At 36.0% G+C, this 24,928-nt stretch overlaps 1 protein-coding gene across 11 annotated transcripts in view; it reads left to right on the top strand.

Moving 5' to 3' along the window:
- OXR1 (oxidation resistance 1) overlaps window positions 1-24,928 on the top strand; it is a 273,264-nt gene that overhangs the window by 220,421 nt on the left and 27,915 nt on the right. For all 11 annotated transcript variants that reach the window (XM_054057094.1, XM_054057089.1, XM_054057097.1 and 8 more), the window contains 5 exons: window positions 2,384-2,536; window positions 9,588-9,772; window positions 12,553-13,346; window positions 17,165-17,333; window positions 20,444-20,606. In XM_054057094.1, coding sequence (XP_053913069.1) covers window positions 2,384-2,536; window positions 9,588-9,772; window positions 12,553-13,346; window positions 17,165-17,333; window positions 20,444-20,606 — 1,464 coding nt within the window. The remainder of the gene's footprint in view (window positions 1-2,383; window positions 2,537-9,587; window positions 9,773-12,552; window positions 13,347-17,164; window positions 17,334-20,443; window positions 20,607-24,928) is intronic.

The raw sequence follows: 24,928 nt of genomic DNA, 5'->3' as shown, positions 1-24,928 counted from the left end.
CAGGTGTTTTCATTAAACTTCGAAGTCTACCACCAGTATTATTCTTGCTTCTACGTTGCATAGCAATATGAATGAGAAATAGCTGACTTATTCACAGTGGACTTGGGTATCAACTGGGGACTCTTGCAGCCGCTTGCCAAGTTATATTTATCACAAAGGTGACCATGTGGTTCATTAGGAGAAAGGCATGTACAGGAAGAGTATTTATCTCACGGAAAATTGCTTTTTAATTCTATCTTCATTAGCTTTTTCAGCAAAATTCATCTCGGTGTTCTACAAGTTGTTTGGGGTTTCGTTGTTTCCTTTGAACTAAAATTAAAAGATGCAAGCAAAGGCTGAAGTACTGCCAGAGAGATAATGAACTGAAAACAGTTATGCATAATGTTCCTGGATATTATTATTTACTCTTAGCTGCAGTTTATGTTGGTGAATAGAACTGCAGAAAAGCAGAAAACCAAAGGGAATATAGAAATTCACATTTTTTATGAAGAGTAATATTTTATTAGTAACTAAAAATAGCAATTATGTTATGGAATGGAAGTCTTTAAATGTTGATTAAGCTCAGAAACGTGGTTGTCTTGACAATAATATAGATTCTGGTGTGGTCAGTCCACTATACGTGTAGCTTTTATTCAAGATCAGTTTTTTTGCTGTCTGTCCTGTCCCTGGTAGGGTTGCATGTTCACTACTTTGTTGGATATAAGCAAGATAGGTAACTCTTCCTATTATTTGAAAGGTCATGAAGGCAATCCTCTGGAAATTATATCCAGCCATGTGAAAGGTAAAGACAGCTAGGAACAGCCAGAATGAATTACCAAGGGTAAATCATGCCTGACTACAGTGATTGCACTGTGTGATGAGATGACTGCCTCAGCAGATGAGGCAAAAGCAGTGCACGTTTCTTACTTTGAGTACAACCAGGCCCTTGACACTGTCCGAAAACATCCTTATTGCAATACTGGGAAAATGTGAACTGAATAGGTGGAATACAAGATGGGCTGGAAAAATTGGCAGGGTCTTTGGGCTTAAAGTGTTTCAGCATTTGTGTGAGTGACAGGTTACTTTTTGGGTTTTATTTTCTGTGTTGGCGGACAGCTGAAAATCCTTTAGGGTCCTACTGGGTCTAATATTGTTAATCTACCCATTAGTGATCTGAGTGGTGGGAAAAGGACAGGATGCACAGTCAGCAAATCTGGGGTGGGACGGGCAGTAAAAATCAGGGCAAGTGCACTGGGGGGAAAGGGAAGGGCTGCTCATCAGAGGGACATCAATATTCTGGAGAGATGAAATGACAGACAACTTGTTGTTCAACAACAGCTGAGACCTGCCTGGGGCAGAAGGAGGCCAATGTGGCAGTACAGGGTGGTGGCTGGCTAGCTATGTAGCAGTTCTGCAGCAAAAGACTAATGTCCTGGTGGAGATGCTGAACAATGTCCACTTGTGATGGGAAAAGCTAATCACATGCCAAGTTGCAGATGAAAGAGGAATGCCAACAAATTATGGAAAAATTGTTATTCCCTTGTCTAGGTAGCTTGTGAAGCTGTATTTGCACTGTCCACTTTTGGCACCTTCAGTAGCAGACAAAGATTGACATGCTGGAGAGAGACTGGGGGGGGGGCATTAAGATGATCAGGGAATGGAAACATACAAGGCATAAAGATAGGCTGAAAGCACTGGGTTGTTTGATTTTTTTTTTTTGTCTGGAGAAGAAAATATTATTGGACAACCTGATTTCTGTGTTGTACTACCTACTAGACAGGTTAGAGGGAAGAGTCAGGGTCTTCAGAAGTTCATAGTAGAACGGTGGACAGCATCAGCTGCAAGTTCCTGCACAAGATGTTCTGATTAAATAACAGGAAAATACTTTTCACAGTAAGCATGGCTAAATGCTGGAGCAGGTTTCTTGGAGAGGCTGTGGAATCTCCAGCCTTGAAGACTTAAACTCAACTGGAAAGGCCTGAGCAACCTGATCTAATGTAGGCTTAGGTCTGCTTTGAACACAGGGTTGCACTAGCTAAACTACCTGTCATAAAGTATTGTATAAAGTTATGGAAGGATAACAGAAGACATTTAGTAGGACTTCTGTGGAAGCTGGATTATAATCCTTTGTGCTAACTTCTGGTCAGGTTTTGCATGTGACAGTATATCAGAAGATTTCCTTTCATATTTTATTCCCAGGTTGTTTCCAAATATCTTGGCCCACTTGCCTTTCTTATCATGGGCTGGTTAAGCTGTGCTTCATAAGTTACATATGCTCTCCTTTAAACTGCAGTGGATTTGAAACCCTTTGCTTTCATGTCAAAGGAAAACAAAAGTTAAACAATAATCTCTTAATGAAAAAGGCAAGTTGCTAAGTACTTTTTTTTTTTGCATTCTCTTTTAGGATCCAGATGGAGTCCAACGGAAAGAGTCTGTTGCCTCACCAGCACATGCAAGTGTTCGTCCTGCAAGGGTGGTGTCATCTACCTCTGAAGAGGAGGAAGCATTTACAGAGAAATTTCTAAAAATTAATTGCAAGTACATCACTAATGGCAAGGTACTTAAAACATTCACGTTTTACTGTTACTGTATGGGATGTAAAACTAAAGTACATTTAAACCATAAACATACAGTAAAATTTAGTTACTAATAGCTAGATGGATCAGTTTATATACATATGTATATATATGTATTTAAAAAAATATATTGTGTTTATATTCACTGTTTTCTTTGGATTTGCACACCAGTTCTTCCTTAGACATGATTCAAGCAGCTAATACGTAATTAACTGTGACTAACGTCCCTGTAGCCATACTGTTAAGTGATACCCTCATGTTGAGGGCCTGAGGTCTGTTCGCACCTTACGTTACTGTCTCTCATAAGTAATTCTCTTCACTTGCATGGGAGAAGAACATTCCTTAAACTAAAAGGAAGTCTGTAGTTGGGTAGCTTTGCTTCCATCTCCCAGAAGTGGAATAGTGTGAGCAGAATTAACCTCTGATTCTGCAAACACATGCTTCTGTATTGAGTATAGTGTAGTAGAAATCTTGATTTTTTTTTTTTTTTCTTTGAAGTAGTTAAAGTTCTTTTGCTAGTGTCATTACACAAGTGTCTCCAAGTTAGTGTCACCTAATTAACTTCCATTCCTTAATTAATGTTCCTCTCATAGACGGGCAAGTCTTGTGCAGATTTTTAGGGACTGAGGTCACCTAAGAAGACTTTGCCTGAGAACGTTTTAGGAAAAAATACCAAAATGTATTGCTCTCCCACCCCACATAAAAATGACTATTAGACGGTTTAATAATGAAAAATCATACCTTCACTCAAACTGAATGGATGCAAAGAAACTCTAAAGTACATACAGTACTTCTTCCTTCACCTGAATTTTGGTATGCGTATGCAAATTCTGCTGATTCTGACATCAGTAGGTTTGCAGGTATGTTACACTGATGATAAAACAGATTGAGAATCTCATAAACCTGCTTTTTTCGGTTTTGTTTTTTTGCTAATGGCACGGATTGCAGATCTGTCTGTCTTTACTTGAAGCCTTTTGGCGGCACATACATATTGGCAAAAGCTGTGTATTAGAAGATGGTAAGAAAAGTACTGGAAAAGCTTTGTTTGTTACTTTGTTCCTCTTTGCAGCTATTTTTGCTTCATTCCTTGCATCGTCCCTAGGTGACATTTTTCACTTGATCCTAGATAAATCATTTGTTCTCTCTTTTAAGTACTCTGATACAGAGGAACTGAAAACTGAGCCTCTGTTAGAAATTGGCTGTACTGGAGAAATATAACGTAGGGTTAAAATTTACAGAATATTATTTACGTGCTGTAAGTCCTCATCAGAATTATTACAAGATTGCTCATAGCATCTCTCTTTGACTTGTCTTTACAGACTATTTTCTGAGAGCTACAAGGAGTATTCCATTTCTAAAACGCTGTACAATCCACCACAGTGTCAATCCATTTTTGGGGAGGTGGGTGGCAAGAGAAATGAATGCTAACTTGCTCCAATACAAGTGTCAAATTTCTTAAGTTTAATACTTAATTTAGCCTTTGTGTCATGTGTGGGACTAATGCCCTCTGGCATTGTAGTCTTACCATCTCCTTAATAAATTTCCTGACAATGCAGGAACATAAGTCTTTAAAAATTTTCTGAAGAAAGCTTAGAAGATGATGTTTCTGCTTCCCACTGTAGAAGTGATTTTTGAAACTCATCATTATTTGTTTTAGAGGGTCTCAGTCATCACTGCAACTAATGCTTTTAAACTAAAATCTAGTGAAAGCCTTTTTTTCAATGTGCTTAAGTTCACATACGCGAAAGAGTTTGCATTGAAGTACTGTCTTATTTCTCACTTTCAAGACTGCTTACTCTGTATGTGTTTGGAATTGGTTTTAGTCACACTTGTGACTTCCTGGACAGGAATATGGGGATTATCAGAGATGCTGTGGTTGGAGCCTGGAAACATTTGCTCTGTTCTAATATTTACTCTCTGTTATCTGGTTATGGCTGCTGTTAAAAGCAGGGTATTGGACACAGTTAGAAACAGGATGGTGCAAATATGCCATATGCTGATCAGACAATAAATCGGTGTAACCAGTATGCTGCAGTGTCACATCTTAACTCCCTGTTTATTGCCTATGTAGGCATGCCCTTTCTTGCAGCTACACTGTTTGCTTCTTTTGTAGAAAAGTATGCTCTTGCTTTTCATTTCATCATGTTTGGAGGCAGAAAAAGGTATCTTAAATAATCTGCTTATTGAAACTGAAACTATTAGAGGAGCTTTGAAATTCTTTGTTTTTTCTTATGCTTCATAGTTTACTTGCCTTATTTTGAAAAGTAGTAGGTAAAGGAAAATTACTAGTACAAAGGCCTAAAAAAAAGCCCTAAACAACCCGGCAATATGGACACAAAAATCACAAAAACTTTTTGGTTTTGAAGAGAAAAGGACAACACTGACAAGGTTCAAGACTTCTGCAAGAAACAAAGAATAAAACTAAATTGACATCTTTGTGATAAAAGCTTTGTAAGTAGTAAATTACAGGTTTTATCTGTCTCTCTCTAACCACATTATTGGTAAAAATAATTTTTTTGAAAATATTTTGAAAACTTAATTTGTGTAAAAATAAAATCAAAGGGCTGTTTCTTAAATGTTCAACAAATTTTTAATTACCATCAAAAGGATCTGTGCTGAAGACACTACATGGCAGAGTGTGATCAAAAAGGAGAAGCTGGGCTCATCTTGTCTTGCCGTGGGTAGGTGAGGGCATAGGAAGGACCCCCATGCTATTCTTCACTCTAAAGAATATGTTCACGCTGAAAATATTTTCAGCAGTTTAACTGGGACAGAGGAGGAGCTTTCAGACTTTCTCCGTGTTCCAGAAGCAAGAAAACAAGATGATTTTAAAGGGAACAGACTTCAGGCTATCAGTATTTTTCAGTGCTTATAAGATAGCAGGGGAGGTTAGGTTATTGAAAGTAAGTGACTAAAACCATTATGCTCTATGTCTTTTTCTTGGCATCAGTCTTGTAACCCATTCCCGAGTTTTTTGTAGAATAACTGTGACATCTGCTGCCATGGTGCATAAATGTGTATATGTAACCAGAAAGATACCCAGAACCTAAAATGAGTGCATGGTACTAAAATGCTCAAGTCTGTTGCTAGCTTCTTCTGAGACTAGTTTTGAAGTATACGTTTTGCAGGAATGCTAACAGAGAATTCTTTCTTGATTTATAATGACAAACCAACTAGGGAATGAAGTTTGAGAAACCCTCCTTTAGAAGAAGATATGTCATTTTTATCTTCACTTAGGCCAAACTGTGGTGTTAGCTCTCAAAGGCTTGAGCTCTTTCAGTTTCCATGTTTCAGAGAGTACTAGTATAATGCATTGAGCAGTTCTTGACCAGTAGTTGGCTAGATGCACGTGTGCTCCTTCTTAACCTGTTTTGTTACTCATTGTTTTCTCACAGAATCAGCACTTGAATTTCTAGAATAGTTAGAAACCCATCTTTTGAGTAAAATGTGTTCCGCAGGTTTTTAAGGAAGCTTTTCTTTTGCATACAGGTTAGGAGGTAGTAAGACAGATGCTATGTTTTAAGAGTCACAGAATTTTGTTACAAGAAGTGTCAGAGACACTGTCATGTCTGAAAAATATTAATTGAAACTTGAGACCAAACAAAATGCTTTTGTATCTGGCTGTTACCTATGCTTTACCTAGGTTAATGTTTAGTGATCCTTGGCAATACCAATAAAATATGACGGAATTATTAATGATGTTTAGTGTATGTTAAGAATCTCATTTCTAGCCTGTAGATTTGGGGAAGCAATTCTTCACTAGAGAAGTGCCCTGAAGTGTTAATAAATTAACTGTGGACCATATCAAATAACTTGTGAGCCAGAGCAGAAATGTTGCCTCCTGTCATCTTCTAAACAGGTAACAATTAAATAGGTCTTGTCATGTTAAGGAGTAATAAAGCCAACCCAGTGTTTTCAAAATACCTATGTAATCTTTCAACTGCTTATGGTCATTGCAAGTGAAGTGCTTGATCAGCTTCTTAGCGAAGTACCCATAAAAGCTTGATAGTTCCAAAGGTTTGGTTCTCTGTTTTTTTTTAATCAGTGTAATAAATTTTAAATAGAATTACAATTTCAGATTATTTTTATGCTATTTACCTGTTGGTGTTGAGGTTTTCTTCTATGACCAGGTTAAGCAAGCTTTTAGGTTTCTAGCTCTGTCTTTGGCTGGGGTTGCAGAGGCAGCATTTAGAATCCATGCTTGTGAAGGACAGCTGCCCGATGTACAGGTTTGGAGGTTTTCTGCCATCAAACAGATCACTGTCAGACTGTTCTAGGAAGCTTCAGTTTATAAGAGAAGGCCTCTTAAACTTGTTTTCTTTATGTTGTCAATCTTGCACACTACCTTGGCTGAACACTTGCCTGCCAAACATTGTCTCTACTGTTCCTCAGCATCTGAGACTAAACCAAGGTACTACACAATTTCTTTAAACACATTCAAACTTGTCCTGAAAACTTTTTGTCCTGGATATGATGACTTTTCTTTAAGATACTGACAAGCCTGTCGTGTGTGGTTTAGGACCGGTAAGTTAGTGTATTCTGAATTGCTAAAAAGTAAGCTGGAGCACAGTAACTCAAATGAGATATGCAACTGATTCTTCATATAGGTTATTCTAATGTTGCGACTCTAGTGTTCAGATAAGCAATGTAAAATTGACTTACAAAACTTATTTTGTAATAAAATAATCTTTAATCAATTTTTCATCTGGACTTCCAGCTGAAACAGTTTTTAACTTGCTTTTGAGAGCACAGATAAGGCATTGGATTTTGTATTTGTATAATAAAACCAGTGACCTTGCTGACATGAGTGGTGTCAGTTGTGACAGCTCACTCCTTGATAGAAAAATGTCATCTTCCTTTATTGCCTCAGGTCTTTTGCAGCCTCAAAAGCTTTAGTACTTCCTGTGTACTTAGCTTATCAAGGCAGGATCATTTGTTCATGAAATAGTGCATAAACAAAGACAAAATCTTAGTCTGAAATGAGTTCTCCAGTGAAGTAGATTACTGATTGCATCTACTGAGTAATGCATCATTTTGGAAGTTGGTGTTCAACACTTAAATCCTTCAGCTAGAGCAATCATACAAGCTTACCTATTTTTTTCTCTCCATCCTGACAGTTCTGAAGATTCATATGCAACATGTGGGCAGTGAAAGAGTAGAATATTTCACTTGGAAGGGTCCTACAATGATCATCTAGTGCAACTACCATCAAGTCTATGGCCTTGACTTTTCTGGGTCAGATCTGGAGAATATTGATACAATTCCACTTTCATGTGTGGTCATTAATGAAAGAGCTCAGATTTAGAATTGGTGCTGCCGTTTGCTTTATGTGCTGAATTTACAGAAGTGGTATTTGTTTAAAGAGAAGAAATTGTTCTTCTGGGTAGACTTATGCTGACTTTTGCAATCATATTAAATTTATTTTCTAGACTGCAGCAGGGATAACCAGCTGTAACCTATTGACAGTCATCTTCTTGGAGTTTTTTTGCATCTTGAAAGTCTATTTCCACAATACAGTGCTGAGAAATAAATACCAGTGACAATTTTGTTTCAATGTCTTAAATAGCTTGGAATTATATAAATATGTTCTTCTGACTTAAATCTTTAGCATATGCTCCGTACTCCAGAAGGCATGTATAAAACCTTACTAAGCACTGAAGGACTAAGAGTACTTGGTGTTTGCGCTGCTTTTCGGGGTCTTTTTTTCACATTTCTGTAGTAGTGATATCAGTGGTCATTGCTGCAGGCTTTAATACTATTTTGAGTTTGTTCTTTATCACTCCTAATCTTTCGTTCACTACATGGCATATTGTTTTTTTTTCTTCTGTGAAAGTCATCAACTGTCACGATGCTGGGTGCAAATTTTAGAAATGGGAAGAATTGTGGTTATACTTCATGCTGTGCTGATATATCTTCTTAGAACAGAACAGAAAACAAATTATCCCCTCAATACTCAGTGTTTGTAATGACTGTGAACAGTTTATCAGTGAGTTTGGATATTTATTCAGTTCCTGATAAACTTCAGCAGCACATTCAACAACTGTTGTGATTCTTGCAGAAGAGTTTTGAATGACTTTCTAAATTTAAGTCCTTAGGATCCAAGATCTGTAACTGAAGGATCGCTGTCATCCTGCTTAAAGCTAAGCTGCACTTCCTCCATTCATAGTTTTAGCTTACTTTACTATTCTAACAGTTTAATAAATTGCTTTAGTGGGCAAGTGGTGTTGTTTTTTTAATGTTAGAAACAAACACCAAACAAGTCGGCGTATTGTGAATTACCTTGGTAGCTCTATTGTGTAAGAAACTATGGTATGGATATCAACATTCATGTAATTTTTTTCATACTAGAAGTTTAAAATCTAATTTTATTCATGTACTGCAGCAGTATGATTGTGATTAAATCCATTCAAAGCTGCATCTTGAGGCAGCTCTTTAAACATTTTTAATATTTTTAATCTAGTTTCATTCATGTTAACGTATCTGTCAAATCCATCAACAGGTCCATTAAGTTAGAATGACTTGCAACAGATATTGCTGTTGCTTTTGTGTAAAGATGATGATGATAAATGACAGTTTTTGAAGATCTTTCTTTTTTTGTTCTTTACTTAAATAGTAAAAAGTGAGAAGAGTTAAGAGTCAGATTTTAGACAATGCTTGAAGTTTTCTTCCAAAACTAGCAATAGGCCTTGTGGTTATCTGGTGTGTCTTTACCTCAGACGAGCTCTCTAGCATATTCTTCAGAGTGTGTAGGTTTTTCTTTTTTTTTAACTCAACCCAGTAATTAAGTAGTTGTGAGGAACAAAACTGTTTCTTTCGGGAAAGTAGGTGGCATTAATTTTGCTTTCCTAGAGGGACAGTTATGTTTCTAGATGACTGCAAAACACAAGAAACTGTATGAAGTTGCTTGAATATAAATATAAAGATGCTTTAAAGAAAATTCAAAACCACCTTTTTCCTACAAAAGAAAAAAAAAAGAGAATAAGCTGAAATATGAAGGACGAAATTTACCACTTCTTTTCCCTCTCATTTTAGGGTACAGTCAATGGTGTGCTGCTAGTGACGCCAAATAATATAATGTTTGATCCTCATAAAATGGATCCTCTGGTCCAAGAAAACGGCTGTGAAGAGTATGGCATCATGTGCCCAATGGAAGAAGTGATGTCAGCTGCTCTGTATAAGGAAATTGTGGACAGCAAAATTAAGGATTCATTAAGCATGTAAGATAGTATAGTATTTATAAAGTTTTGAGTAAAAATGAACTGTAGACATATTGATGACCATACAAAACTAGCAAAACTACAGGATTTTTTCTGTTGTTTTCCTTTTGACGAAGAACATCAAAGACTCTTGGAAAGACCCCTGAGAAAGCTTGCTTTACTCTGAATTCTCACGTTCTGCATACTATATAGATTAAATCCTCTTATATACATGCATTCAAATTTACTCCAGTATCTCTTCTAAAAATCCGTGTATAGCAAGAATTACCATACAGCTTCTTCTGACTCTTCCACATCATAAAAAGTTACAGAGGCATTTGATTCTTTATTAATTTAAAAATTACAGAATAGAAAAGTCCAAACTCTTATTGTTTGCCATTTCGCACTTCCTTCTCAAGCTACCCTCACATACTCTCTTGTTGCTCTGATAAATGATTGTAGACCAGTTTTCTGAGGTTTGTGTATATTTTTATGATGTTAGGCCCTTTTTGGCTGAGGGAGGAACTGCATATTTGCCTTTGGGCAAGAAATAACGCATTTTTAAGTTCAATATCAGCAGAGAACTGATAGTAGACTTGTGTCTTGGCTTGGCTTTGTTTGCTGCCTGAAGTCATGTGTTTCTTGAAAGACCAACATATGTATGTATTATTATAGTAGTACTTTTGGGGCTTTTAATGTGGAATAGTATCTACAGCATGGTTGTTTTCTAGAAGTTTGGTTGGGTTCTTTTTTTTTCCAGAATGGGTTTTAAAAGGTTGCTCTTGGTTCCTATTGCAACTGATGTATAGTGCAGGTAATGAGATTATGAATTATCAGATGACTATTCTTAATCTGCCTTTTTGAATCATAATATTGCTGCTGCAAAACTAGTCTCTTTTCCTAGCATGTTTAGTTTCTTTATGACTCAATGTTGACATTCAAATTTACTTTGTTCCCTGTTGATTTCTGTGCTTTTGTAGCACAAACTTTTTTTTTTTGTTAATGATATCAGTGCATAATGGAACAAAACCACGTCTAATAATAAAAGGTCACACGCTGTGTGTTTAGACCCCTGAACGTCCAATTTGATTTATCTTTCTCATCAACTACTAACATTTTCTTCAGTCCGAGCACTTTTACGCCTTAACCTCATCAAAATTTGAGGCATGTTTTTAAATTCTGGGGAAGAAAAAAAATTCACATTTCTTAAGTCTCTAACCAGAATTCCCAACAGCTACAGCTCAGTCTAGCAAGACCTGTGTGTCTTGAGGTATTTCAGACTTGAATCATGTTTTTGCACTATATGTTTTTTTTCTAAATATTCTATTGTTATAATTAGCCATCTTTCATTCCTAATTTTGCCAACTGTCAAACCTGGAAAAACAATCCTAACGCTAAAAATAAGGTTGTTATAAACTGATCACAAACCCAAGTGTTTCTTTAGTTCTTAAAACTGCAATTTCGTGTTGTGTGGTTTCTATATATGAGTCACAATCTATGCTGAAACTGGAAAAATAAATCTGAAAATGTACAGATATTTTACAGATTTTTGTGAACTGTAGGCGCTGTTTGTCCAAGGAGCACACCTTACCAGTGTAATACTGAGAAATTAAGAAAATAGCCCAATCTAATAGGTGATAAATCCTAAACTCTAATCCATATGCTTTGTAAGCAAAATTACTACATCAGCACAAGCTTAACATCAACTTCATGTTAACACTTTGATAAGAGGGTGCATATGCTTTGCAAACATCTGGAGTTTTAGCACTATCTCAGTAATGTGAGTAGTATGACCTAACTGAAAAAAAGTTCTGTAGCAATTTGGAGTAGATTTAACTTTCTTCAAGATGGGAGATTAAGATATGAGCTCCTGAAAAGCATTTGATAGTAGGTAATGGAAGATGTAACGTGCTTGTGGTAGCAAAGGAGTTGACACTGAGAATTCTTGTCAAAAGTATGTTTAAATGCGAGTTGCTTTTTTTATGAGGTTGTGTACTGCTTTTTTTTTTTTTTGACAACACTGGAAAAGCTTCAGTCATGAAGATACAGTTCTGAGGGTGCTCACAGTCCCCTTGTAGTCCTCTCCTTCTAAAATTCATAGAATTTCTGGTTAGCTTATTCTGAAAGGCAGGTTAAAATAAGGTTATTTCCATTGTGGAAAATGAGCAACTTAAAAGAAGAACTTTTTTCAACATTTCACATTTTTTCAACAGTTATCAACATTTGACGTCTGCTCTTTAAGCTATTCAGCTGTATCTAGTGATTTGGGATTCTGGGCTCTAGTTGTTCTGCATTGACTAGCTGAGATAGTTACGGTTAGACCAAATGATTTCTGCCATTCATTTCTTATGGTGAGCTAAGTGTCGGCTTCATAGTAGAGCAGTGGGACTGATCTATACCGTTGTACTTTTTGACTGACAAAGCTTAAAAGATTGTGGAGAATTTCTACCCTTAGACATTATGCCTATGTGTGGCTTTTTGTTGGTTTTCACATTTTTCTACTTTAAATTTCTCAGACAATCTTGGTTTCACAAGAGCTTGTCACTGTGAAACTGGTGTCATGATGTTGGGAAGTCCTATTTGTGTTATGCTGGCAAAAGATCTGCTGTAAGCTTACTCTTACAAGAACATGCTTTATGCTTGTTTCTTATTACTAATCCTCTGGATTAATTTTTATTGTTTAAGTTTTGTTTTGCTTTAAAAGCCCCTTTAATTTTTTTCTGTATTAAACAGAACTTTGTAAAGAAAAGAGCTTGATGTTAAAGGCACTTGATATAACAACATTCGTATTTGCTCAACAGAGATGTAGAACAGTTGTCTGTAAGGGAACTTTGCCATTCCAAGAAAGCTTCAAAGAGCAATACAGATGAAGTGGATTCCAGGATTCGGGATACAGGCAATGACAGTGCCAGTACTGCCCCACGGAGCACAGAGGAGTCTCTTTCGGAAGATGTCTTCACAGAATCGGAACTCTCTCCAATACGCGAAGAACTTGTTTCCTCAGATGAGCTTCGACAAGACAAATCTTCTGGAGCATCACTAGAATCTGTCCAAACAATAAACCAGACTAGTGCTGAATGTTTAACAATCATTTCGGACTCAAATGAAGCTGCCAGTGACTTAAAACTCAGTGCTGAAGGGATTGTAAACGTTAAACAGTTTGGTACCCACAGCTTAGGTTTGGGACATGCTGAAATGTCTATAAAGGAGGGACAAGAACCTAATGAAAATGTTGCAGATGTCCCCCAGCAGTCTTTGCAAGGATCACATGGTAGTGAAGGGCATGAGAAAGAGGGAGAAGTGGGCAACAATCAAGATTCCTTGCTAGGAAAAGAAACAGAAGGTGAGAGTAAGGCGGGAGAGCGATGTCCACGTTGTGAAGATACCACAGAGTCTCAAAAGGAAGTGGCAACTAGCAAAGGAGAAGCAGTGAGAGAGCGAACTGAAGACTCGGAGACAGAAGTTGAGGAGCTCCGCAAACTCTGGAAGAGCCACACTATACAACAAACCAAACAACAAAGAGAAAACATGCAACAGGATTCACAAAAAGAAATTAATTGGAAAAATTTGACTGCAGGAGATGGACAATTAGAAGGTGAGTCAGTATTTATGGATACAATGTTAGCCTCCAGATTGACAATGTATCACCCTCCATCTTATCAGGTTTTGTACTCATACTGTAGAACATGTTGCTCCACACACTGCTTATATTTCTCTTAAGTTGGAAGAAATACCTAAGTTATACATTATATAAACTGGTGGGAAAGATATTGCTCAGGAAGTGGAAAACAAGGATACCTTAATTACTGTTATTTTTTTCTCATTGAAATTATATATGTGGTAATATTGAAACACAGTGTCTTTGTAAGAAAATTTAAATGACTGTAAAATTAGGTGTATGATGCATTGGTCACCATAGAGCTCAAAATTAGAAATGCTCTTTAGCAAACAGCTACTTGTCACTTAAATTTGGATCATGGTGTACAAATGTATGAATGAATTTCAAGGAATGAATTTCATCTTATTTGTAGGATGTCTACCTTCTGGTTAAGGTTTGTGGTATGAGCAACAAATACTGGAGGCTTAACACTTTCAAACACCTAATACTTAACTTGCAGAACTTTGTTTCATTTGCATCTTGTCATACTTTCATGCTGAATAGAACAAGGGTAAGCATACAAAAAGCGTATTTCAGAATAAATAGGAGCTAGATGGTGAAAAAAGTGAATGCTATGGATATGAAGAAAAGCTAGGTTATTTCTTGAGTAACTTTACTCCTCTGAAAAGGTCAGTCCCTAGGATTATTAGTTGGAAGTTATCTTAAAAAAGTCTGGAGTTACTTGAGTCGTGTGAAAAAAGTGCTATGTCTTTTTTAGGTAACTTAAAGATGTTTCTGTATGTGTTTGATTTTGCTTTTTGAAAAATTCATAGATCACTTTCTGATGCCTTGCCATATTACTAATGGAGATAAATGAGTTTTAATTGTGCGATATTTCAGAGGCTAGAAAGAAAACATGTGCTTGTCACAAACGAATAGGTTGTACATGAAGTGTATTTAAAAGTCCAATTGTATATTTTAATTATTAAAAGTTGAGAATGTGTTTAATAGAGAGGCTTATTCTTCGATTAACGGAAATCCATTTTACACTTCAGATTATGATATGGTAGTTTTGGAGGGTTTTTTTTAAACTTCTGTCACAGACGTTACTGAATTTTGAAATTTGAAGCAGGTTAATTGTTGCATCGTTCTGCGGTAACTTTGGCTTTTATGCCTTAAGTATTAGAGGAAATCCTCTGGCAAAAATGTCAGCTAGAACTAGTTGTTTGTTTAAATGTAAACACCGAACGTTCTTTGCCACCTTTGCAGCTTTTCTTAAAATTGAATATTGTTTGTAGTTCAGTTGTATTAGATGCTTTAGTTTTCTTGGCTTTCTAAAAGATATCATCGAGTGACTCTGTCGTTCATGAAGAACCTGCAGTCTCTACAGGCACAGAGCGTATAGATATATATGACCAAAAAAGTAGCTGCATAGTCAGGCAGAGGAGTACTGGCTAGAAATCTTGTGCATGTAGTTTTATAGATTCATTGAAAATTGTGAGGGTAAAAGAGAAAGAAAACAAAACCAAACACAAGTTACTTTTTACAGATTAGTGTTAATTAATTCAGTCCAACATCAGTTGGAATTATTGTGTTTCTCATTCTTTTTTATTGTATTAGCAGAATGCAAATAAAACAGTAAATTGAGTTAATATTTCTTGATCTAGATGGATCTGATGAAGCTTCTACTGGCTTTGTCTATAGAGAAATTTAAACAGAGCCAAGGTAAAAGCACAGAGCTGTTGGTTTAACTCTTGAAGGTCACCAAAGACTAAATATGGCAGGTGTATTAACAGCAGGTGACTAAAAATACTGGGTCACTGAAACGCCATAAATACTTCCTAATATCCTGTATATTGGACCAAAACTCTGAAGTAGTCATACTATGAGTTTTGTATCATTAAGTTACCTAGATAGCCTTTTTATTCCCTGCATGTATTAAGGACTTGGTAGAATATCTTCTCTTTGTGGAAATTTTGAGAATGTAGGGTTTTGGGGACCTACTGTTTGTTGATCCTTGCAGAGGTGAAATGGTTCAGAGTGTGGAATCGACGATTTATCTACTCTGAATGTTGATCAAGTGACACAATACAAGTTGATAACTATAAGTAGACTAGAATAGCAGCTAAAAAGGTTGCCCTCGGATTCTATCTTTTTTGCTGCCTGGGACTCTCTTACATTCTTTTCTATTTTGACAAACACTTTGGTAACTACTGGACTGAAGTAAAAGCTAGATGAAGTTGATAGTTGGGAGAAATGGTAATCGTCTCTAGTTCTGTGTATATAAACAAGCTGAAATATCTTTAAAGGTAACATATCTGTTTGCTGCTTAGCTGGATGTTGGCAGAGACTGAAATGAAAAACAGTCATTACTAGAATTTTTTTTCTAATTATTTCTGTGTCAAATATACAACAATATATTGGAGAACATACCAAAACTGAGTATCTGAAATAGTCCTTTTGAGAATTGGGAGCAGGGCAAATCTAATTCCTCTGAACTCCGTGTCAGAGAAGTTCTAAACTACTTCATCTGAAAGACCAAAATCTCAAATATCGTGTCATTGTAAGAGTACTTCTCTAATATTGCCACAAAATTCTTGTGCCAATCTTATAAAACAGGGCTTTGGTTTATTTTTGGTTGTTCTTGGTTGTGGGGGGTATATTTAACAATTTACCTTTGATTTTACAGACAGAATATGGATGATTTGGAAGCATTTTATATAACTATTCTGTTAATACCATACTGTATGCTACAGGTATAATTCTGAAGTGTTGTAACTGAAAATTAGGAGGTGCGCATTTAAATATTTACTGATAAAAAATCTTTCATGGTGAAAGTCTGATTTAAAAAACACACAGTAGAGATGATTTTAGATCAAGAAGGTGGTGTTTTCTGTGCTTAGTGTATCTGTAGTCTGCGTATATACTGAGGGAGAACTTCAGCTGTAAAGAAAAGATGAGTGTCCTAGAAAAGTGGAACATAGTTTTATGTACGTATAACACTAGAGGTAGGATAAATCCTTTGTTGTCATAGCTGACTGTAAGAACTCTTAAATTTACATTTTTCTTCCTTGTTTTAAAAAGTCTCTTGTGGCTGGAGGTCATGTTCTAGGATCTGGGCCATTAATCTACCAGGAAAACAGCTTTGAGAAGGCTTCTTCCTTTACCTTGTGCTGTTTTGATAATCCAGACCTTGAGAGTAATCATATAATTCTGTTAGTCCAATTGCGTATACTACTCGAGGGAAGGACCTCATACCACAATGTCCAGTGTACTTGATCCTGAAGTGGTGCTCATACCTTTGAAGTGTTTGATCTTGCTAACAAATTCAAATTCATCTAAATGCTCCATTAGTAGTGCCAAACTTTCCTTTTTTAAATGAGAAGTAACTATTGAACAGCTTTGACGTATGCGAGTCAGGCTGAAGTACGTATTTAATGCCGTATCTTTTGCATTTATATGGAACATCTTTTTAAGAGTGGGAGGGTTGTCTGATTCAGTGTTAAGGAATATGCATTGACTATACCTGATGAAAAACTCTCAAGCACGGATGAAAGACTATCCTAATGTGATCTGGGGTTGGAAGCAGGAATGAATGTTAGAATTATTCAAATGTGTTGTACTCTGAAATTAGTTCTGCTGATGCAATTTACATTAAGAAAAGAACAGATAATTATTACTCCCTATTTTACCTCATCTGCTGACACTTATTTATATATGTCCTATATACCTGTATTGCTTAATACAAAATTGGCTAATAACTTTGTTAAGCTCTTTTGTACACTGTGGACAGCTTAGTTTTTGTCTACTAATAGGTTCTTCGCTTATGAAAGAAAAAAGACGACATCGATCTCACAAGTTTCTGCGTCTCAGAGTTGGAAAACCCATGAGAAAAACATTTGTTTCACAAGCAAGTGCATCAATGCAACAGTATGCACAGAGGGATAAAAAACATGAGTACTGGTTTGCTGTTCCACAAGAAAGGTAAGAAGGAAGTAGAAGGAGGCAAAAATCAACACTTTCCAGTAGGTCTTTGAGCTTGCTTTTTTTGCACCATTGAGAATATTTTGGTGACTGTGCAATGCAAAAAAAAAAGAGTGAACAACTGAGGATATTGGCGATTGGCTTAACACTGGAATACCTCATTACCATTCTGATGTTTTACTGATTTACTTGAGTTACGCAGCCAGTAGGTTCTCATCATATTATTTAGGATTGTGCTTGTAGTTAGTGAATAATGAGAGAAAGAGTCAAGTAAGTGGTGTCTGGTGAAGGAAGTGAGTTCTGCAACAAAGTTTTTATTGTTGTTATCGGTGCTTCCCATTATTTTGAAACTTCCTAAAAATCCTCTCTACTTCTTATTGCTCCGAGTTCAGAAAAGCTAGCTGGGGTTCTTTTGTCTTGTCTTTATATATAGAACATAAAACTTTTCCAGGAAGCAACTTACATGTGTCTGCTGGAAAAATGTCTAAATTTGTTGCAGTGATTGAAAGACATGTCTATGCTTACTCACTGGCAAAGTCTTGAATTCTTAAATGATCTCTACTGCTAGGAAACTTATTGACTTCACTTATTTACAAGTTGAATGTGATTTTTGAGTGTATTGGAGATTATTATGTCCTTGTCAGAAAGAGGGGGGAGTGGGGAAAAAAGAAACAACAACAAAAAACTATCGGCTATCATCTTGTATAAATACCTACACACAATGATCAAGTCACTTTTCCATCTTTTCTTTTGAGCTGAATGGCATAGAATGTCCAGTTGGGGCACTGCAGTTGAGGACAGATATGGATCAATTGGAGAGAGCCCAGAGGAAAGCAACAAGACTAATTAATACCTAGAAAGTGTAACATATAAAGAAAATTAGAAGTAAGTGGGGTTCTTTAATCTAAAGGAGAAAAGGTTGATTACAAACATAAAATCATTTCATACTTAAAAGTTGGCTGCAACAAGAAAGGCAATAATCTTTTTTCTTTGTGTGTGTGTCCACTCTGAATGAAAATGTGTAATAGACTGAAATTAGATCAAAATATTTGAGGTTTCCATCGTGAAAGATTGAGTCTATGCTACCACATCATTAACCTGTTTTTCAACATCACCTCCACTACCCTGACGTCATGGAGATTACGCAATTCCTTGAGACGAATGTCTGTCACACTGATTCTGGTGTAGTTAATCCTAAGTGGGCCAGGTGGCCTCTTGTGCTTACAGTCAACTCTATTTTTTTTCTGTTCATATAATTTTTAAATTGAAAGCAGATAAATGTTCCACATATGGTGTCTACATCGGCTGATTAAAATGATTACTGTTTCTCTGGTTCATTCTCTAGTGTAGCAGAGCAAGTACTTAATCTTCAGCATAAGGCAGAATTTATCACCTATTTATGGAAAAAATAGTTCTTAGTTTACAGTCTGTATCTTATCTCCTTGGAAATGATTCCTCCTATGAAGAGTTTCTCTCCCTAACTGCATGGGAATTATTAATCTGTTCCTTATCTGTCCTATGTCCGTCTCATGTTTTTATAGACAAAAAAGTCAGGTGTAGTGTTAGTGGAGTGCTTGTTTTCTTAATTCAGTGTTAACCTTGCTGAGTGCTACTCTGCATAGGTCAAAATACCTAGTTTCAACCCAGTTGTCTTTGTCACCTTGTAGCAAGAAAGAGAAAGAAGTAGGTATCTGACAAACCTACATTAATTCAGTGTTCTTAACCTCAATGAATCAATCTGGGAAGGAGTGTCTTAGAGTTCCTTAAGCATAAAGTTTTATTTAATTTTTAACTGTTCTATTTATACACATTTTCAAGTTCTTAAAGTTGAAATCAGGATTTTTTTTTTATTATTTTGTAAGACTTTTTAAAATTGATACCTTGTTGAGCATGTAAGAAGTCTGCAGCTGCTTCTGGCTTTGTCATAGAACTATGCATCTGAAATGTTTCATTCTCTCTTACTGTCATTTGTCTTTTCTTTTTTTTTTTTTCCATCAGTGTTTTCCAGGAACCTTAATTTTAATAAGGGTGACTTTGAATATTTGAATAACTGACCCTGTTCAGAGACTGTTACATACCTGAATCCTGCATCCTTTCAGATATAGACGTACATGAAAATTACAGGTGCAGGGTTTTTTTGCTGCTCTGTATCTCTTGCTGTTCTTTCATCATTCAGTTTTGCAGGGATTTAGTAAGGAGAGGATCAAAAAGAGTCCAAATATTGTTCTTCGTGTTAATCCTGTATGCAGATTCACTGTAGCAAGTAACCTGAAAAGAGACATAAGGGATATTCAGAGTCTTGGTAACCAGAGGCAGAGTTCAAGCTCTGAAGCTCTTTTCCATGATGAAAAAAGACTAGCAGATTCATTGCACATCCTTTTCCTAAATCTCCATCTGCATAGCTACAGGAAATGCTTAAACAGTATACATTGACATCTATTAGGGTTGTAAGTAACTTTCTTCTGGAATCTGGGCATTTTGTTCTTCCAAACTGGAGAACCATGCCATTTGTGGCAGATAACTTAAAAGGAGGTAATTTCAAATCTTGGCACCTACTGCAGTACTGCATTGAGTGTATTCTGTAGTTTATGATTTATCTATATATAGATACGCACACTTTCAACCTTCTTTCCTCATATTTTTAGTAATTCACACAGTCTGTATAATTTTGGTTACTTGTCTTGGGAGTGTTCAGCTGTTCAGGAGTGAGGAAAACGGACATTCAAACATTTTTAAGTTCAAATTTTGTTATTGTTTTTATGAAGCTAGTTTAAAAAAATAAAAAATTGTTTTTGTTTTTTTAATTTATTTAAATTGTTAATGATGTTTCTGATGGGACAGAAGTGGTTGAAGGACCCTACTTGTACACGAAAACCCAGCTAGTCAATTACCAACCTGTTTCCTGTTTTTCCTCCAGAGTCAACTCTATGTAATTACAAAGAAAACAAAAATGCTAACCAGCTTTTTTTCAACTATGTCTCCAATATCTACTAAAACATGAAATAATGTTTTTATTTTAAGCTTAAATACTTAATAATTATTAGATATGGCCTGAAAGATCACAAGCTTACCTTATTTTCCTTTTCTGTATCATTACTTGACTTCTCTAGGACAGATCACTTGTATGTCTTCTTTATCCAGTGGAGTCCAGAGATTTATGCAGAAAATACTGGGGAATCTCTACGGGAACCTGGATTTATAGTGGTAAAACAGAAGGAAGAGTCTGAAACTACTGAAGAATCTTCTACTGAAGATGCTGCTATAGAGTGGGAGGTAAGGAAAAACAATGTTACAGATTTTTTTCTTTAATGCTTTCATAGTGATATAGTTAAATACTTTCCAGTAAGAAAAACAAAGCAATACACTATCTGCTTACTATGATCATGACTTTAATTTATGCCACCGTAATGCTTTGCTCCAACATCAGTTTAAGGCAACATTTCACAATGACAAATCATTCTTATATGGAGCAAATTGTAATTTAAAGCTCAGAGCTGAAAGGAATGCGAGTACAGCAGAGAAGTTGCAACTCTGATGAAGCAAACTTAGTTTTCAGTCAAGTAAACTGACTATTTTCTGTTATTTGTTATTGCGGGATCTAGAATGTTGAATACTTATTTGTAAGTCTAAAAACAGGGATGAGGCAAAAAAAGGAAAATTAATCTGTTAATGAAGTGATTTTTCAATAATCCAGTAATTAATGTCTCAGCTTTAAGATGCTATGCATGGATTTTAGTAATATACTGTAACTGGAACTCTCTCTTTATTTTTTTTATAGCAAACACATTTCTTCCATATGAATCTGTGTCCACTGTGTTTCTATGGACACATCTTTACATGTCTAAATGGTTTTGTTTTGTAGTGTACATGCAGTTAAAGCATTTGTAGTCTTGTGCATTCCAGTGTCAATCAAAAGTATGATGATTCTTGTCATATATATTGTAGTGTTTAATTTGAGTCTCAGGATAGAACTTCAAATCTCTGACTGTAAGGCTTATTTTTCCTCTCTTCTTCCTCCTCTCCTCCTCCCGCCCCTCAGTGGAGCATCTTGAAATGAAGAAAGTCTTACGTTTTATGTAGAATGTAATAGAAATATTTAAAAACTGCAGTAGTGTAACTCTGGGCAATAGTTTTCTTCTTAGCTCCAAAACTTAGGATCATAATAGAACTCCGACTTCCAACTTCTAGCTTACTTAGCTGAAGTGTTAGGCTGTGCTTACAAAACACTGTCTTTATAGCTCAATGATTTTGCATGAGCATTTCTGCTTTGACACATTGAAATTGGTATTGTAAATGCATGTCTTCTGAATCTTCGTATTTTCAACATATATATTGCTTGAGTGTTGTTACCAGCAATGCATTTTTGGTATTGACTCTTGCTCAAAGCCCATATAAGTATTTGATATTTTAAACCTTGTTGTTTTGGAGCATGGGGATCAGAGTGGCAGGTGATCAGTATTATGGTTCAAGGCACAATGTGTTTCTCTTTTAATGAGCTTTTCAATACCTTTGAACCTTAATGTAATTACAGAATAACTTGCACAGGAAATGGTACTAATTGTTCTTCAGGATTAAATGTTTTAACTTTTCAGGAGTTATTTCTGAAGATGGTAGAGTAGTCCTTTTTCTACATGTATCAAAACACATAAGTGATTTACTACAAAATGAGGTCATGCCTTAATCCTTTACTTAGGTCTCCTCTGTAAGCAGTTGTAGAAGACCTGTTTCAAAAATTATTTCTGTATGTGTTATGTGAAAATTATGTTAAGTTTCCTTCTCTTAAAATAATCCATAAAACAATCCATAAAGTCATTATTATATATAGAAGTTGGTGTGATTAGTGAGATGGAACTTTTTAGAAAAAGATGTTATGTAAGTACAAAGAATATGCTAATATGGTGTTCTATGAATTTTAACTTGAGTAGTGCGACTGACTTCTTATGACTGCCTTCTAGCACAAATCTGAAAGCTGTTAAAAACTAACTTTGTAATCAGAAATGTTTGACAGTGCCAGATGGTTCAACCTGTCATTACATACAACTGCATTTTAGAGGCTTTTAACGTATGTGCTAGGAAGTATCAGTACATAGAGGAAATTGTAGCTTCTCTTGTCATACCCATTATTCGTATTGAATTGCAGTCATTATTTTCAATCAATATACTTCCTTCCTTTAACCCAACAGGCTTTTTCTGTCAGCTGTTGATCCAGGTGTAATCTAAGATAGCAGGTGAAGAGTATCATTGAAACCTTTTTGTGGGTATTGAGAGGAAAAATAGGCTGCCTTTTTTAGAACACGGGGATGGGAAAACTCGGGGTGGAAGGGAAATGGAATGCAAAATCTTAGTGTACAAAAGGAAGTACTGTTGATCTGCCAAAAGAGGAAGTTAGTGGAGTAGCTTTCTTTTCCAAACAATGTCCTCTCTGCTATCACTGTACAATATCTTAAAACTGGAAAACCAGAGAAGATGATTAAGGGGAAACCCAGCTGTGGTGCTCTGAGTTAGATTTTGCTTCTTTGGTGGTCCTTTTGTTAATACGTTCAGCCACAGCTTTTCATGAAGAATCTTTAAGGAAGTGCTTTTTTCCTTTTTTTTTTTGTTGTTGTGGAAAAGGAATTATAGAAAGAAGGAAGAAGCAAAATCGAAGATCAGTAGTGTATGAAACAAGCAGTAGGAGTTGGGTTATAAGCTTATTAAATAGATCAACAAATAGAACTGAACTCTTAGTTTGAACTTGCACCATTTTTCACCTGCTAATGCTGCGGCTTCTTCATGTATGCAAAGTAGTCTGTTTCCTATCAGCCTTTTCCCTGAAGCAGTCCAGTAGATATAACCAGTGACAAAGACACCAAGACTCCTGCTATCATATTAAAATGCCGCACCGTATCCAGGGGATCCTTTAGCTGACTCTTTGTATTATTTGCTACACACCTAGTAGGTAACTGACTTATTAGAAATAACCATGAATCAATATATAACCAAACCCAAGTACTGCTTGGGAAGAAATCAGTTAAGGAAATTGGTTCCTATTTAAACCTGAAATAATCCGTTAAGGAAACAGAAGAATTGCTCTGTACTAGAATAATTCATAATGATTTAAAGTGTTGATTCTTCCTTCCCCGTCCCCTGTTCCCCCTGTCATTTGATCTTATTTATTGCTCTGATGCAGGATTGAGTCATACCTCAGGGCCACATAAATCTAAAGACTCATCCACAAGATATTTGAAAACAGGAAGTTTCTTTTCTTAGGACCTGTGAGCTGGTCTTAAAGTGGTTGGAAGCTCATCTGTTTCATTGTTTCCTTTAGCCTGTCAATTGTTTGGAAAATAAAGAAAATCAGTTTAATTTAAAGCTGTCTAGATGTTAACTTCCAAAACAAAGCATGGGTTGACGGATATTTGCAAATGATTTTTCCCAGTTTCACTGGGCATGTTCTGGACTAGCATTTCATAATCTTTACCTTCTGCATACTCAATTTCTGTGGAAAATACAGATACAATACTTCTGGAAATAACTTATTTGGCAAACTGAATTTCAGTTGGAACTTTAGGCACGGTTTGAAAATATTTACTAGATGAAGCCATTACTTGGAAATGAAGTTCTGCCTTTCTGAAATGGTATTTGACTTAGACACTCCACTCAACATTTCAGAATTAACAAAACTCACTTCTAAAGTGTCTCATAATTCTGTTTCTGTATATTTGTAGAAACTTGGAGATCACAAACAGTGATTAAGTCTCCTGGTCAGGTCACCTCTGAAAAAGGTTTTTCAAGGTTGGAGTATTGGGTGTAAATGCTTAAGTTCGTTATTGGATCTGAACTGTAACCTACAACATTTCTATATTAAAGTGAGCGTTTCAGTTTGTGCCACTGTCTTTAAGTTTTGGTATTCCTAATCATGTTTCTCTGTCAGTTTGCTTCCATTCCCTGCTGTATGCTCAGTGTTCAGATGCTAGTGAAACAGCTGCTTGTTTCTTACATTTTAAAATGTGGTATGATCATAATGCTGTATGGCAAGCTGGATAATACTGGGTCAGCAGAGAGGGAAAAGAGCATGGAAGTTGCAGGCTCCTTGAATGAAACAGTGCACACAATGTGTAAAGTTGCACCAGGTTAATAGTCCTCAAAATAAGTGTTTTTCTATTGTGCTTCTTGAAAGGTCGTCTCTTTTTGATAGTACATTAGATATGCAAGCAAGGTTGTTGTTTGGTTTTAACATCATACGTTGTCTATTAAAAAACAGGATGTGTCACTATGCCTATGTTGCTGTGCATTAATAAGCACGTTTAATAGGCTTTGCTTTTGTACTGGAGGGATGAGATCTTGAATTTCAGCAGTCATGCAATACTAGAAATGGTTCTGTTACAACAAATTAATTTGATTGAAGAGACTCTGGTGCCTATTAACATAATGCACTGCCCTTTGTAGAGACTGGTAACTTTCATCCTCGCCTTTGCAATTAACAAGCAACGCTGTACTCTCTCAAATTCATGCATGGGATATTTCTTGCTTTGCTCTATTTACTTTCTCTACTTAATCTGTTTGGAATGTATTTAAAACTTTTAAGTGAAAATTTTGAAATTTTCACTGGGAGC

Source organism: Cuculus canorus, chromosome 2, assembly GCF_017976375.1.
Source record: "Cuculus canorus isolate bCucCan1 chromosome 2, bCucCan1.pri, whole genome shotgun sequence".
NCBI classification, from domain to species: domain Eukaryota; kingdom Metazoa; phylum Chordata; class Aves; order Cuculiformes; family Cuculidae; genus Cuculus; species Cuculus canorus.
This window is presented reverse-complemented; position numbering and strand designations above follow the sequence as displayed.